The sequence below is a fragment of the Struthio camelus genome, chromosome 4 (genome assembly GCF_040807025.1).
Source record: "Struthio camelus isolate bStrCam1 chromosome 4, bStrCam1.hap1, whole genome shotgun sequence".
Lineage (NCBI taxonomy): Eukaryota > Metazoa > Chordata > Aves > Struthioniformes > Struthionidae > Struthio > Struthio camelus.
Window position 1 is genome coordinate 35,021,594 of NC_090945.1, and position 14,141 is coordinate 35,035,734.

Genomic DNA, 14,141 nt, shown 5'->3' on the forward strand with positions numbered 1-14,141 from the left:
CTCCTCATCAGGTGCAAATGGAAGAAAACCTTTCCTATCCATTTGCACCTGATGAAGAAGCTTGTTTAAGCCTTACGGCCAGCATTTACTTTGTCTCTTACTTTGACTCAGTTCAGTAACACTGTGTGCAAGAAACATACACTGAGAAGTACCCTTCCCAGGTCACTTTAGAGATCCTCAGCAAAAGCTAGATGGTAAGTTAACAGCATCCTTGTACTTTGATTTTGTGCAAACTTCTCTCCGACTGTGTGGTTTTCGGCAGGAGGCCCTTAGAAAACAGGAAGAACCCCAGCACGTTCCAGATATGAAGGGGTGTAGAAAGCAAGGGCAAAGGTCTTTTTTACTGAAACTTGGAATGAGCAAGAAATAGCGCTGATAACAATCCTCTTGAAATGTACATTTTAGAGCCTTTCAGAGAGCAGTAATCATCCTTTTTGGTATCCTGGTGGAGGGCCTCAGATGTTTCTCTGAGATGTGTAACTCAGAGCAGTCTTACATTGCAGTGCTGCAACTTTTGTCGCAGCCTGCAGTACTGCCCCCTGAGCTAAGCAGATACTGACAGGATCCTGATGGCTCACACTTCCTCCCTGATGAGGAGGACACTGGATAACTGACATCCTGCGCAACACTGTGACCATCTCCAACTATCTGGCCATCTTCGTATTTGATAATCAGTCAATGCTCTGCTCTCACTTCCTCCCCTATGTGTCCACTGACTTCAGCGGAGACACCTGAGACCTAAACAAGATGTATTCAAACCCTGCAATTTGAGTAACAGTGCATCTTTGGCTAATAGCGATTTCCATGTTCAGAAAGAGCTCAGTTCAACCATATTACTGTACCGTGATCAGTGACGTGAAGCTTTGCAATCCACACATGGCCCAATTTCTATCAAGTCAACTTCTAGGCCTAGCAAGCCTTGGGCAAAATGAATGAGAAAAAAAATAAGTGTACTCACAAACCCAGCTTGCAGGGATGAGCTTGGCGGTCTTAATCATTGCTTTTTCAGAAGAAGGATGGCCACACCAGGGTCCTTCCATTGCAGAATAACCAAGGTCAGAGGCAGTGCTGTAACTGGAAATACATTTGTTTCAGGACTCAGAAGGATGTTAGGTGAATGTTTTTATGTTCAATAAGTAGAGCTAGAGTACTACCTACTAGAAAGCCTATAAGTTTTCAAGTACAAGCCTAGATACTCCTGTGTCTCCTCCTGTGTCATTGTGCTTTAGAAAGAAATCATGTTTCTGTAACCCAATGTAGCGTCTAGCATCTAAAGCAAACTGCATTCGAGTCACTGTTAATGCAGCCAGAAATTCCTAATTAACTGAGAAAATAGGTCAACAAACTCTTAAATCTTTAAAGAACTATCACATATTGTTTGAAAAAATTTCTTATGATGCCACAGTTGCTTATACATAAACTACAAACACCTATGCCCTCTCTCACTCTCTCTCTAGGTTTAACGTTATCAGACTGGTATAGCTTGAAAAGTGTAACCGTCTTTTCCCCAGTACTTTCCCTCTAAGCCAGCACTGCTTCTCACCAGGTTGACTGGAGAAAGTGACAGCCTCAGTCTGGAATGTGGAGATATTTGATTAGGATAGTGGTACTTCAACACTATGCTGGGCTAAACAGAATTTAACATTCTGTTAAATTTCTGCAGCTCTAGTATTATTATTAGTAAAAATAGTAACAGTGAGCTCTAAGGGATCCATCTCCTTTGCATTGGTAATGAGTTATGTTACTTTGTGGACTTTGCTAAGACCTTAAGTGCTTGTATTTTTTTTCTTGACTTCTGAATGATGTTTCATTTATTGTAGTTGCCATGACAAGAGGCTTAGAGATTTTATCTCTTCCTAATGCTCTTAAAAACATGAGCACTGATTAATTTATTAAAAGGCCAGTCATTCAAACACCCCACATTTTTAAGTGCCTTGCCTCTAAATAAATTAATCTGCGCTCATGTTTGTAACAGATTTAGGAGAAAAACAAAAACAGATTTAGGAAAAAAAACTATAAACCATTATAATACTTATTAGAGCGACAAGTAAAAGAATTTCCTTTTTCTCCACTCTAGATGCATGACTGTGTTGGTCACAAACACAAATGGTTGGCTGGCTTTATTTCAGCAGTGGAGGATCCCAGTTCCTCCAGTGCAGGTTAGCCTGAAGTACTCTGCAGCTCACGTTAGGCTGCTGTCCTGCAGCAAAGACACAGAGCTGTGTGTCACAATTCCTGACAAAAGGTGTCAAAAGGAGCTCTCATTCAGGTCTAATGCACGCCTGTCATAAGTCTGTCTGACCATCAACCAAACAGACATCACACACAGTTTGGGCAATGCAATCCTTAAAGCCTTTGATGCAGTTATGATGCTTCATCTGTTCTTAAAAAAAAAACAAACAAAAAAAACCTGGTTTGGAGGTAAGCACTGCTTTCAGACTAAATTCTATACAGACATGCCCATTCATCACTCCCTTACTTCCTTATTCTCAGTTTCTCCTCCTGGGTCATTGCTCTCCTTCTGCTCCACATTCACTGGTCACAAATCACTACTCCTAAATTCATCAGTCCTGCATGTTGAATATATAACACCATGACTCTTTCTTACTGCTTTTTCACGGTATCAGAATCAGTTTGGTTCCCTTCATCAAGTCCTTGTGTAACTGTGTTCCTCTCTGCTTAGGAGATGATGTTGTCTCATGCTATGCTGCATCTACTCTATTAAAGATTCCCCACCCAATTTCAGTTATGCATTGGCAGCCTTCCAATATACTAGCGGCACTAAATGTGGGGCAGAGAGGTTGCATTAAGCAAAGCACCTGGCCCAAAGCATGCTCAAGCCATCCTGAACTGGCATTTCCTGAACTGGTCACAATCGTCACCAGTAAGCAAAAAGCTAAGCTTTGACTAATTTTGTCAGTACTACAAGGGTGACAAGACTCATAGGAAAAGACCACCGGTGGTAGTTCTCCTCTGTTGAAGTGAATGGGAGCTTTTCTATAAACACTTTTTGAAGCCTAGGTTCATGTGCCTGCCTCAAGTTGAAAACCTGTCACCCGCACCAGTGGGCCCAGCTCTAGGGGCAACAGGGATGTGCAAGTTCAGGCTAGCCACTGCAAGCTCTATTCTCAAAAAAAGGCAGTGGTCTCCACAGAGCAGTGTTGGATGAGGCCCCAGGTATTATGGACATCTGGCTGGCTGGTTTGGCCAGCCCTTTTGGCACAGTTTCTGCAACTACTTAACACCACGCAAACTAAGACAGGCCAAAGGAGCTGAAGCAGCTAGGCCACTCTTTGCTGGCCAGAAACCCAGAGACTAAAACATTCTGCACATCCCCCCGGCAAACCAAGCCCGGGGAGATGGCACACAGCCTGCCTTGCTGAGGGATGAGAGTTCATCCTCCCCCTCACCCCTGCAGATTTGCCTGGTGCTTCAGCCAGCTCCTTGGTCTGCTGGCTGAGCTGCAGATGCACATGTTATTTATTCACTTAGATTTAAATAACAATGAGAGATGCCTGTAAAAAGAGAAGGAGATGCTCTAACGATTCCTGCAACATTCAGCTGCAAAAAGACAGCTACTTAACAGCAAAAGGACAATGACAAAGAAGTGACTGGACAGGCCCAGCTGGTAAACAGCAGAATAGCCCTTTTGTTCCTCCTGGTAACCCAGACCTTCTCCACTGCCTCTGCCAGGGTCTCAATGCTTATTCTAAAAGTCATCAGGTCTGAGCTCTTAAAAGGTTTGCAGCTCTGTAGTGCTCCCTTCCTTTCTTTTCCCTCCTCTCTCTCCTGCTGCCTCCTAAGGCACCACATCACGTACAGCAGCGGCAGAGAAGCACCTTCCCAGCTCTCTGGCTGGAAGTAGGGACTCGTAATTACCCTCGTGCCATGAGCTTATCTGGAATCTCTCCCCAGCCTCCCTCCCAGCCACTGAATCATTTCCCCTTTTCAAATCTCATCTCAAAAGCACTCTTTTCTCATTAGCTTATATGTGACTCTCTCCGTAAAGCATTTTGTTATATGATGTATGAAGGATCATGTCTCAAACCACATTTTGCTGTATATTTAAGTGCATGTTTTGCTGATTTACTGCTCTTCTAGAGAACACCTCCCTTTCTCAGCTGGACAGGTCCATAAAGGATATATCAGCTCTGACTAATGATTATTAGTACATCCCAAGGTTATACACTACAATCAAATAATGTGTAGGAGGGAAGAGAGACTCCAGCTTACTGGGCTGAGGACAAAGATCACAGATAGTCTCTTTGAATCTTCAGATTGCAATATCCATTACAGATTGCCACCTTCTAATGTCAAAGCATAATTTGTTGTTCAGAAAATGTGTCGCTATTTCAAAGGCAAGTCAAAGATCAGGCTTGCTGTATATCAGTGTATGTTGATGTACATTAGGAAGTGATGTCCAGGTACCAAGGACATTATGCTGTTGGCAGAGAGAGAAACACAGAAGATGTGACTTGCTGATCTTTATTATGCAAACACATGGCTCAAAGTGGAAAAATATTTAACCCAGTCAAGTAAAATGTCACCAGTAATTCCCAGTGCTTAATGTAGCACAAACACTACTTGTCACACAAGTTAACTGTGATCCACTTTGGTAATAGACTCAGCAGGCAGATCAACCCCTTGTGCTGAAATTTGCTGGGAAGGGTTAAAGATACAACAATAAATATGAGAAACTCTACTGTGGGGAAAGAAAGCACAGCATATTCCTTTCATACCCTGGGCCAATGACATGGGCAGCGTGGCTGGTACAAAACCCTAGCTCTTGGCCAAACAAGAATTATTCACCTTCTTCCCAGCCTTACCATGGTTGTGACTGGCACTTGCACCTCCTGTAAGGTATAGGTGTCCACAGTACAGGAGAGAGCCAAATGCACAGGCCAGTTCCTAGCCCTTTTATTGGTGTTTTACGGAAGCCTTTTGCGCATATCTTTTCCAACGAGAAAAAAGGAAATGAAAATAAGACTGTGATTGTTATCCTGCAAGTATTTCCTATTTCATTCTAACAAAGAGGTTAAAAACTACCTAGGCAAATGCTTTTACATGCTTTCGTGTTTGTTTTTGTGACAGTCTAAATACACTGGTAACAACAACGTTTTCCATCTTTAGCATCTAGCACAGTAGGGCCCTCATTTTGACTGCAGCTTCTAATGCTATTACAGTAAAAATAATAGGGGTTCCTGTCCAGCTATTGTTTTGCTCGGACATTTGATCTACTCAGGGCCAAAAGGTGGGTTGTGGCTCTTCTATCATTCGAAACAAGCCTGGTGCATACACCAGAATTAAAGATGAACCTCACTGAACGGAAAAACCACGTTCTCTAAAGAGTATCTTAACAGAGGCATGCTCCATTTCTAGCAATGTACCAGGAGGCACCTTTTACAAGACAGATAGCGAGAGAGTTAATGAAGGCATGAAGACGAGGACAGGTCAAAGCACAACCCTGTGTGAATCCGTCTCTTACTGGTGAGGAAAGGAGAGGTGCCCAGGAAAACGTGGTCACCGTGCTAAGAGGAGGGCTAATACCAGCGTTACGCAGGTTTCCGTATGCTACGCGGTACTTTGGTTTTCACCTGCACCACTCCCCACTCTGCTACCTGTTTTGGCCCAAAGGATGTCACTCACGGGCTGGTTCGCAAAGCAGAAAAATGGGAAGAGGTGGAGGAAGGCTGGAAACGCCACTCACATCCACAGGGTGAGTTTTGCCCTGTCACACACAGCGTGCCGCGCAAGCGTTCAGCGACAAAAGCAGAATCGCAGCAGCAGCAGCAAGCACTGCTTCGCTAAGTACTGCGCGCCCCAACAGCCCGTTCCAGCAGCGTTTCCCAAGCCAACAGGGCACGCCGCGCTTCCAACCTCGCAGCAGCAGCAACCAGCCAAAGGCAGGCGCTGCCCTAGCGGGCAGCCTTCCCCCCCCCAAAACCCCGCCGAGACGCGCTGCTTTGGCAGCGTCACGATACTCGGCAGCCAGAGAGACGCCCGCGGCGCCCACGGCCACGCGTGAACGCGCCCCGCCCGCAGCCCCTCGCCCGGCCCGAGAGGCCGCGGCGCGGCCCCCGCGGCGCCGCCAGGGGGCAGCGTTGCCCCGCGATGGCGGCGGCGGCGGCGCCCGGCCGAGCCGAGCCGAGCCGAGCCGCCCGGCGGTTGCTTTCGGGGCGGGCGGGAGGCCGGGGGCGGCGGGCGGTGCCCGGCGGGACTCGGCTGCTGCCTGCTCACCTCCAGCCGCGCCCCGTCACGGCCCGCTCCCGCTCCCGGCCGCGCGGCGGGAAACCGTTAAAAAGCCGTTAAACCGTTAAGCCGCTGGGGCGTGTCGCGCGGCGGTGAGCGAGGGGCTGGGGGAGGGGGGGAGCAAGGCGCCGGGCGGCCGCCAGCCAGCACTCGGCCCGCGGCCCTTCGCCGTCGGGCTGGCGGGGACGGCGCGTCCCCCCTGCCAGGGCGGCGGGGCGGGGGCCCGGCCCGGCTGCCGCCGCCATCTTCCCCGCGGCCCTGGCGGCGGGTCGGCCCCCGCGGCTGTCCCCAGCGCGTAACGGGGCGATTTAAAGTCCGGAGACCGGTGGCAGAAGCCCGAGGACTCGACTTACCGGGTCCCGGCAGACCTCGGGGGCTGCAGGGTGGTGGGCGCGGCCGGGAGGAGCGCGGCGCTCGCTGAGGCGGCCACGGCCTGCGCCGGGCCCTGGCGAGCCAAGGCGACCGGCGACGGCAGCTGCTGCGCTGTCACCCTCCCTTTGCCGCGGGCCGCAAGGCCGGTGACAGCCTCAGGCTGGCGAAGCCGGCTTTGGTTTCCCGCGCCGTCAGGACCGGGCACGCGTGCCCCGAGCAGCCCGGCGCCGTCCGGTGGGCGCGGGAAGCCGTGCCTGCTGCCAGCCGGTGCGTCGAGCAAGTGTCGGCGGCGGCCTGGCTCGGGCTGCTGCTTGGGAAGAGCCACCGGGTCTGGAACGGCCGCGCGCAATGTGAAGACGCGTGCTGAGAAAGCCGAGTCGGAGAGGTTCGACTTTGCCGGGTTTTTCTGCCTTCTTGGAAGACTTACCTCAGCCCATGAAACTGGGTAGAGAAGTAACTCGAAACTGCTTATTAATGTGTTCCAGTTACTTCCAGTCTGCAGGTGTGGTTGAGCTGCAAAACCCCATTAAAGCAAAGAGCACAGACAACACAAAGAGTTGAAGAAAGGAGCGAATAGACTTCCTAGAGGCTAAGCATCCAGGGTGACCGGCCGTGCTTAATTGTCTGACCTGCAAAGATAAAAACAGGCTCAAGGCAACCATCAGTCCAAATTTGTCTCTTCACTTCAAGTCAAAGTCCCGATTCAAGACTATTCCATCTCTTATTAGGGAAACTGTCATGATTTTTAAGCAATAATATGTAGAAAGAGATTGCATAGCTCACTTGGTGATCTGCTTGATTTGGCAAAGCCCATTAGCTCTTTCAGGAGCAAATTACTAATTTCCATCTGTTTATCAGTGTGAGTTTAATGGAGGCTAAAAAAGTCATGGAAAGTTTTCTTCAGATGGGAGTCCATTTCCCCATGCGGGACATAAGGAAAAACAGAACAAAAGAAGATGAATTTGAGAAAAAAGCCTAATGAAGTCTTTTTAGAACAAAGAAGAACCACTCAAGGCTTGACTGTTAATGAAAAGAACATTACTTGCGTTACTCAGCATCGTTGGAACCAGAATCTGGCTGTAAGCTTTAACAAGGAATCCTTTTCTCTTTCTTTACAATTGTAATTTATAAAAGACTTAAGCTGAATTATTGACTGCAAATATTCCTCTCCTTCTGCTAATCCTTCTGGGATTTTGTTCAGAGCAAACATTTTGTTGCTAAGACAATAAACTCCTAACTTGGAGCTTCCGAAAAAATTTCAGCACATTCCAAGCAGCAGCTATTCAAACAATACCACTATACCATCTTAACAATCTAAGTTTTGTTTTGATTATTTTCACTGACACTGAAAAAGGTATTGAAATCTCTCATGAAGAAATTTAATTTTTAAACATAGAAAGCAGTTGCATACAATGCAGTAGAACGTACTTATGTATAAACCAAGCTAAAAATCCACTTCGTACAGGATGAAATAGCAGAGAGACTTCACTGTTGAAAATAAAGTGCTAAACCAGCAAAACAACTTAGTAAATATATGTGAAGTATTAAAGAAGGTAAAAAAAAAATGGTTTACTATATGTACTGTTCTATATGGAGAGTAGTTCTTCCCCGCATTCAGTATTCCCCTTCCTTAAAGAATTTACCTAAAAGCATTGAAAAACTGTGACTGGTAAGATTTTAATTTTTAAAAATAATAACATGATAGATAATCTCATTTAAAGTATCTGAGGACCTCTGTATATGATAGTGTTGCCCTATACAGCTCTCTATGCCCTTCATAATTGAACAGGCGATGTATATTAGTGTTACACATCACAAATACATGTTACCCGATCTGAAAATTGCTCAAGTCAAAGAACAGACTCCACAGCCTACAGCACTTTTATTCCCTTCCTCTGACTCACAAAAATCTCACGTATCACAACTCAGCTATGTTTTTATATTTGGAGGGGCCAGAAAGAGGGGAGTTTGTACACAAAGGGTGGCAAAAATACAAGCACACTGGGGCAGTACTGATCCCGCGTTGCTGTTAATGCGGCTGTGGGATTTGACTGCAGCTTAGAGAGAGATCTCTGTGTAATGCTCATAGACAGCTGAGCTGAAAAGATACAGACTTCCCACATTAACACTCCATGAACTGCATCAAAGAGAGTTATCGTATTAGCTGGCTGAAATTGTGTCATACTCTTATTTTTAGTACACTATTGTACTTCTGGGATATCTTTTATTTAGCAAGGAATTGGAGCTAAACAGATACGTTATACAAGTTTTCTACAGGGAGTTTTAGACGACTCTCTGTGAGGTACGTGAAGGGCTGTGTGTGTGTTTTGGGGAAAGAGCATAGTGAATGCATAAGCCAAATATTTTACATGCACCTTTTTCAGTCCTGAGCCGCTGTTTGGGAACTACAGTTAATTTTTCAGACAAACAGTGCTCTGAAAGATTTCACTGAAAAAAATATTTTTAATTTTTAAAAGGAAAAATATTGAGGTCCTCCTGAAGTTTCTCTAATTGAAAGCAAAACTGTGAAACAGAACAAGCAAGAATTTGCAGAAGACCTTGGCAAAGCATACTGTGCTTCATATATACATATTCATATATACATTCATATATGCATTTTTCCATGTTGCCATTATTACCAGCATCAAGTGGAGACTTTGGACCCAGGGTATCAGTCTAGATTTGAGTTCTGCTCATTTTATATCAATGCTCTTTTGTGTTACTCGCTTGAAAGTATGCCCGCCAACAGTACAGACAAAACTGCTCAGAATACAGAAAAGGGTTAGAGTCTGCCCTTTGGAAGGTGTTATCCTGATAGCAAAATTATTTCCCAGAGAATCGTTAGATGCTCTACTGAGGTGCACTTTTCCCAGAATCGCTTAGTTTTAGTATTTATACACTAGCTATTTATAGATATTGTTTATGTTCCCATCAAGGCTAAGGGGGAACAATCAGAAATCAAGGTAGATGGATAGATGCAACAAAATACACAAAGTGGGACTGCACAAAGGACCAACAGAGAATATAACAGATACAATTCAGAGTTACAGGCCAAGTGGGCATTTCAGCGCTAAGGGAGCTGTAAGGCCTAACAAAAAAAATTAGAGTCAGAATTTGGATAGGTAAAGTTCTTCAGTGTCAACATCCCAAGCTGACTTTGCTTCCCCAGGCAGCATCTGAGAAAGCTGTCCTGATTTTTCAGTCACAGTTAAGCTACCATGCTGTTGCGGGATGGGATCTCAGTACTATGTCATGTAACGCCTTGTGCCAGGATAGCACGTATCACCTGCACTTTTCAGACAGGTAATGAGTGAGCAATGAGTGGGTAAGAGAAGACTGAAAAAGGTGAGTTTTTATTTGTCCAAGGCACAATCCCTTCCCCAAACTGCCCCAGAAGTGCCATTACATCAGGACTGTGGTCCAATGTCACAATCAGGCTCTCAGGAGAAAGCATCTTTACTGATAACGACACCAACTGTTTTAATTACGAACAACTGGAAAAAGTTCAAAAGGGGAAATCTAGGCTGAAGATAGGGGAAAGATTTTATTGCAGATACCGTCAAACACTCCTTGTAAGAAGTGGCAAAACTACATAAGGAAGGCACCAGGAAATCTGAAACAATTTTGTAACATCTCTAGAGTATGGGCTGTGTAGCAGACAAAGGACACTGATTGGGAAGGACTGCCGTCACAATGCCGTGAAGCGGACAGAGCACACAATTTTACAAGCTTTTGTCAATAGAATTTCATTCCCAATTATTGTCATGGGACGCTCAAATTTTATTTTCTGCAATTCTTCTGGCAAAAGGCCAGTTCTCACATGACCTCTATAATTTTTTTAATCATATCAATGAAATCATCTTTCCTTCAAGGCAGCCCCCCCCCCCCTTTTTTTCCTTTTTAAGAGAACTAATTTCCCTTAGAATTTGGAAACATTTCATAGGAAAACACAGCCATAAGTAATAATTTTTCTCTTACAGAGATGAACTAACACCTGCATGCTAACATCTGCAAGTCTTCGATTTTGTTACAATTATACTAGATGGAGCCCACACACAGAGGATGCCATCCAAAAAGAATCTTTTCTTATTAACTGGGTGAAAAATGATTGTGCCAGGTGGTAACTTTGAACACATGTAAAGAGAGGACAATATGCACTAGCACAGGATCCTTCGGAAATGTACTGCCTCTTCCATGCGCTGCAGCTGTTAACTACCGGCTGTCTCTCTGAGCAGGATTACAATCAATTTCTAACCACATGCCTGCTTTCAGTCTGGGATAGCAATGCAGAGCCCGAGTTGATCTAGACCTACTAGATACACTAAGAGTTAACAGGTTATTTTAGTAGCCATGCAGCTCTCCTTTATTATATTACTTTATAGTAAAAGCTGGCATTGACTTCTGTATTGTTGTTTCTTAGGCGAGCTGAGCCCCAGCTTTCAGAGCTTCAGGAAGAGTACTGAAGTACAAGAACTATGTTTCATTTAGCAAATGCAGGTGTTGGAATCAACTCAGTGGGGCTCTTTTCTATATAACAATGGCAAGGCCTTTGATCGACCTGCTCTCCCTGCCCAAAACTGCAGTTGGTAGGTAGGTAGCAGACAGCAGAGTCTGATTCAACAGTACCTATTGCTCATTTCTATAGGTCATTGCCTGGCAGAGATCTCTGTGGAAATGTATCTAAAAATATTTTGAAGATTTGGCCTCCACTGATGAGAAAATTAAGTGGTGACTCATGCTCCAATCAACTCCAGACTCGATTACTGCAATTTGATGGACTGAGAAGCTGATACTCCACAGAGACTGCAATTTGCTTAGGGAAGCAGCTGAGAGGCCTTATCGGCACCAATTGCTTCCAACACATCCTTTTAATCACTAACAAATTTAATTTCACTTCTCACCGAAGATCTCGGTCTCTACCTTTCTGGCAAGAAAGCAGTTTAGAGGCTGATTTTATGACCTCTGCTAGAGCTCTAGAGTGCAGCAGGAATCAGACCCGGTTGTAGCATTGCCTCACGCCTGTATTTCCTGGCATTGCTTTTTCTAGTCCTGAAAAATCTAAAGCCATTGGAGAGCACTCTTCTGTACTACTCAAGAAGCTTACTTACTGTCCTGCAGGGTGTTCTCTGTTGTACAAGAATTTTAGAGGAACTGTACACATAAACTTAAGAGAATTTAATTGAGTGCATCCTCAAAAGAACTTACGGTCTAATGACCACAAGGGATCTGTGGTTCAGGCAAGAAAACCACAAAGAGGAGACAATGCCACCTCTTCTGACACTCCTCCAATCTGATGCTGTAGTTTTGATCTGGGAGATTGGAGGCCACCCGTGGAAGCAGGGACAACAGAGATTAGGTTTGTTACATGCTGGAAAGGGCAAGCTATCAAACATGAAGTAAAATACTCTTCATTTACTCTCTTCCTACGCTACATTATCACAGGGCATTGTTAGAACAATGGCAGGGCTTTTCAAAGAGCTTCCCTAGGGAGACTATTCTACAGCTTAACAGCCCTTTCATCAGAGATGTGCAAGTGTAACTAAGGGCAGAATTTAGTCTTGTGTCTATTTAAGGTGTTTGCAAGGGACTGCATTTGTTTCTGGCACTTAATAAAAATAGCAATATACATGCAATTGGATTATAACAAAATGGAGAAACTATGATTTGGCCTCTTACCACGTTGTATTTCCTGAATGCATCAACATCTATTTAAGTGCAAAACAGTCTCCAGTTTAAAAATACAATACTGCGATCGTCTGCTGGAAAGGTTCTGTATGAGATTATGATTCAATACAAAACACAATTCAGTGTCTGAAATTTTTAATTTTTCATTTTTAATGTCAGAATAACATCAAAAAAGTAATTCTTTCTCCATATGCAGACTTGCAAAAATGTATACCAGGGACTTGGTCCTTACTAGTGATACTACTCCTTACATATACATCTGCTTGTATCTTATGCACGTACGCACTTACACATAAATATATGTGCTTGCACACATACAATATTTCAGCTTGCTTTCTACCCTCCTGCTGCCAAGATATTTCCATAGAAAACCACACACAAATAAAACTGAAGATGAAAATAATGACAGGGTAGCACGTTACAAAAGAGGCTCCCCTTTCCCTGACTGCCAGAATAACATATGGGACTGTATTTTCGTAAAACCAAACTGCTGGATTACTCTCCTTTTGGTCTGTAAACAAGCACAACTGCCCAGCTTCTGCTGGAACTGTGGCTTTTCTGTCATATAGCCTATTCACACTAAGTAAAGGAGTTTTTTATATATATATACATATATATATATAAAACAAACAACCACAAACTATACATCTTGATTTTAAATACGTAAGAAGTTACTTATCTTGGACCTATTATTGGGGGGTTGTCATAAGCTTCTCAATTTAGAGCATAAAAGGAGGGATGAAATGTTTGAGTAACTCTCACCATAAAGGTGCTGAGAATCCCTGTGAACTCTGAAGTGCTGTTTCATTGTTTTAAAGTTTTTTTTCCCCACTGATATCATCAGAGGGGATTATAGCTACGTGGAAGCTAAGAAGTGTTAATGATCAAGAAAATCCTGATGTTTGAACATGGGCAAAGTTCTCATTTGCCACCTTTTGCCTGATTATGTTTAATATTACATGTCTCAGTTAAATTTAAAAGCTAAGAATTTGGAAGTATTTAGAACTGTTCTAATCCTCTACTTAAAAAATGTTGGTATTCAATTAATTTTCATCTGATTATAATTTACAGTATTCTCTGATTCTCACTTTTTCCAAATGTACAACCAAGTATTTAAAGTTTGCTACATCCACATGAAAGAAATTGCAGAGAAAGGCGGGCTTCTTTCCCCAAATTAGCTGATCAAATATTTTTATACTGTTCACAGATTTTTCTTTAGAAAGGACAAACAAAGAATTTAAAAAGTTTGTCTGCAAAAGAACAAAACTTTAGGTAACAGAAGTAAAAAGTTGACCTAGAGGATACAGAATTTTATCTTTTTTCCTACTAACAAAATTAAATTCAAAACCATTCTGTTTATTAAAGACATACACATAATAGGAAGGCATGAAACAAACAGCTTAACAGTCTTCAAACATGACAGAATTGACATGAATAATTAAGTTTCATTAAGTATGTATTTAAAAAATGTATTTCAGTTTTGCTTTCCATTCCCTTCAGATCAACACCTCCAACATTCATCTGGGTTTAAGAAAAATCTACACAACATTTAGGCTGTCCCAAGAAATCAGCAATGACTTTGCAAAGGATCTAACAAAACTCTCTCTTGAAATAGCTTAAATACTCTTAAACACAGAAAATATTTAACAAAGGAAAAAGGATGTCTTCCACGGAATCTAAGCTAGTTGTTGGATGTACTGAAAGTGTGAGATTCAGTACTCAGAGGTAGCTCAGTAAGAGTATTTGCAGTGTATTGACTATTTAGCATAGATACAACCACAGAAGTGGAAGAAGTGACTGTATGTTTGGACTCTTCATGCATATTAAAAAAAAAA

At 43.6% G+C, this 14,141-nt stretch overlaps 1 protein-coding gene across 4 annotated transcripts in view; it reads right to left on the bottom strand.

Moving 5' to 3' along the window:
• The window catches only part of SLC10A7 (solute carrier family 10 member 7), a 181,883-nt gene that overhangs the window by 15,335 nt on the left and 152,407 nt on the right, over positions 1–14,141 (bottom strand). For 3 of the 4 annotated variants that reach the window (XM_068942220.1, XM_068942217.1, XM_068942218.1), the window contains one exon: positions 4,349–4,441. In XM_068942220.1, coding sequence (XP_068798321.1) covers positions 4,364–4,441 — 78 coding nt within the window. In that variant the 3' untranslated portion in view covers positions 4,349–4,363. Of the gene's footprint in view, positions 1–958; positions 1,075–4,348; positions 4,442–14,141 lie in introns of those variants that run through there. The other variant, XR_011140948.1, reaches the window with a different exon arrangement.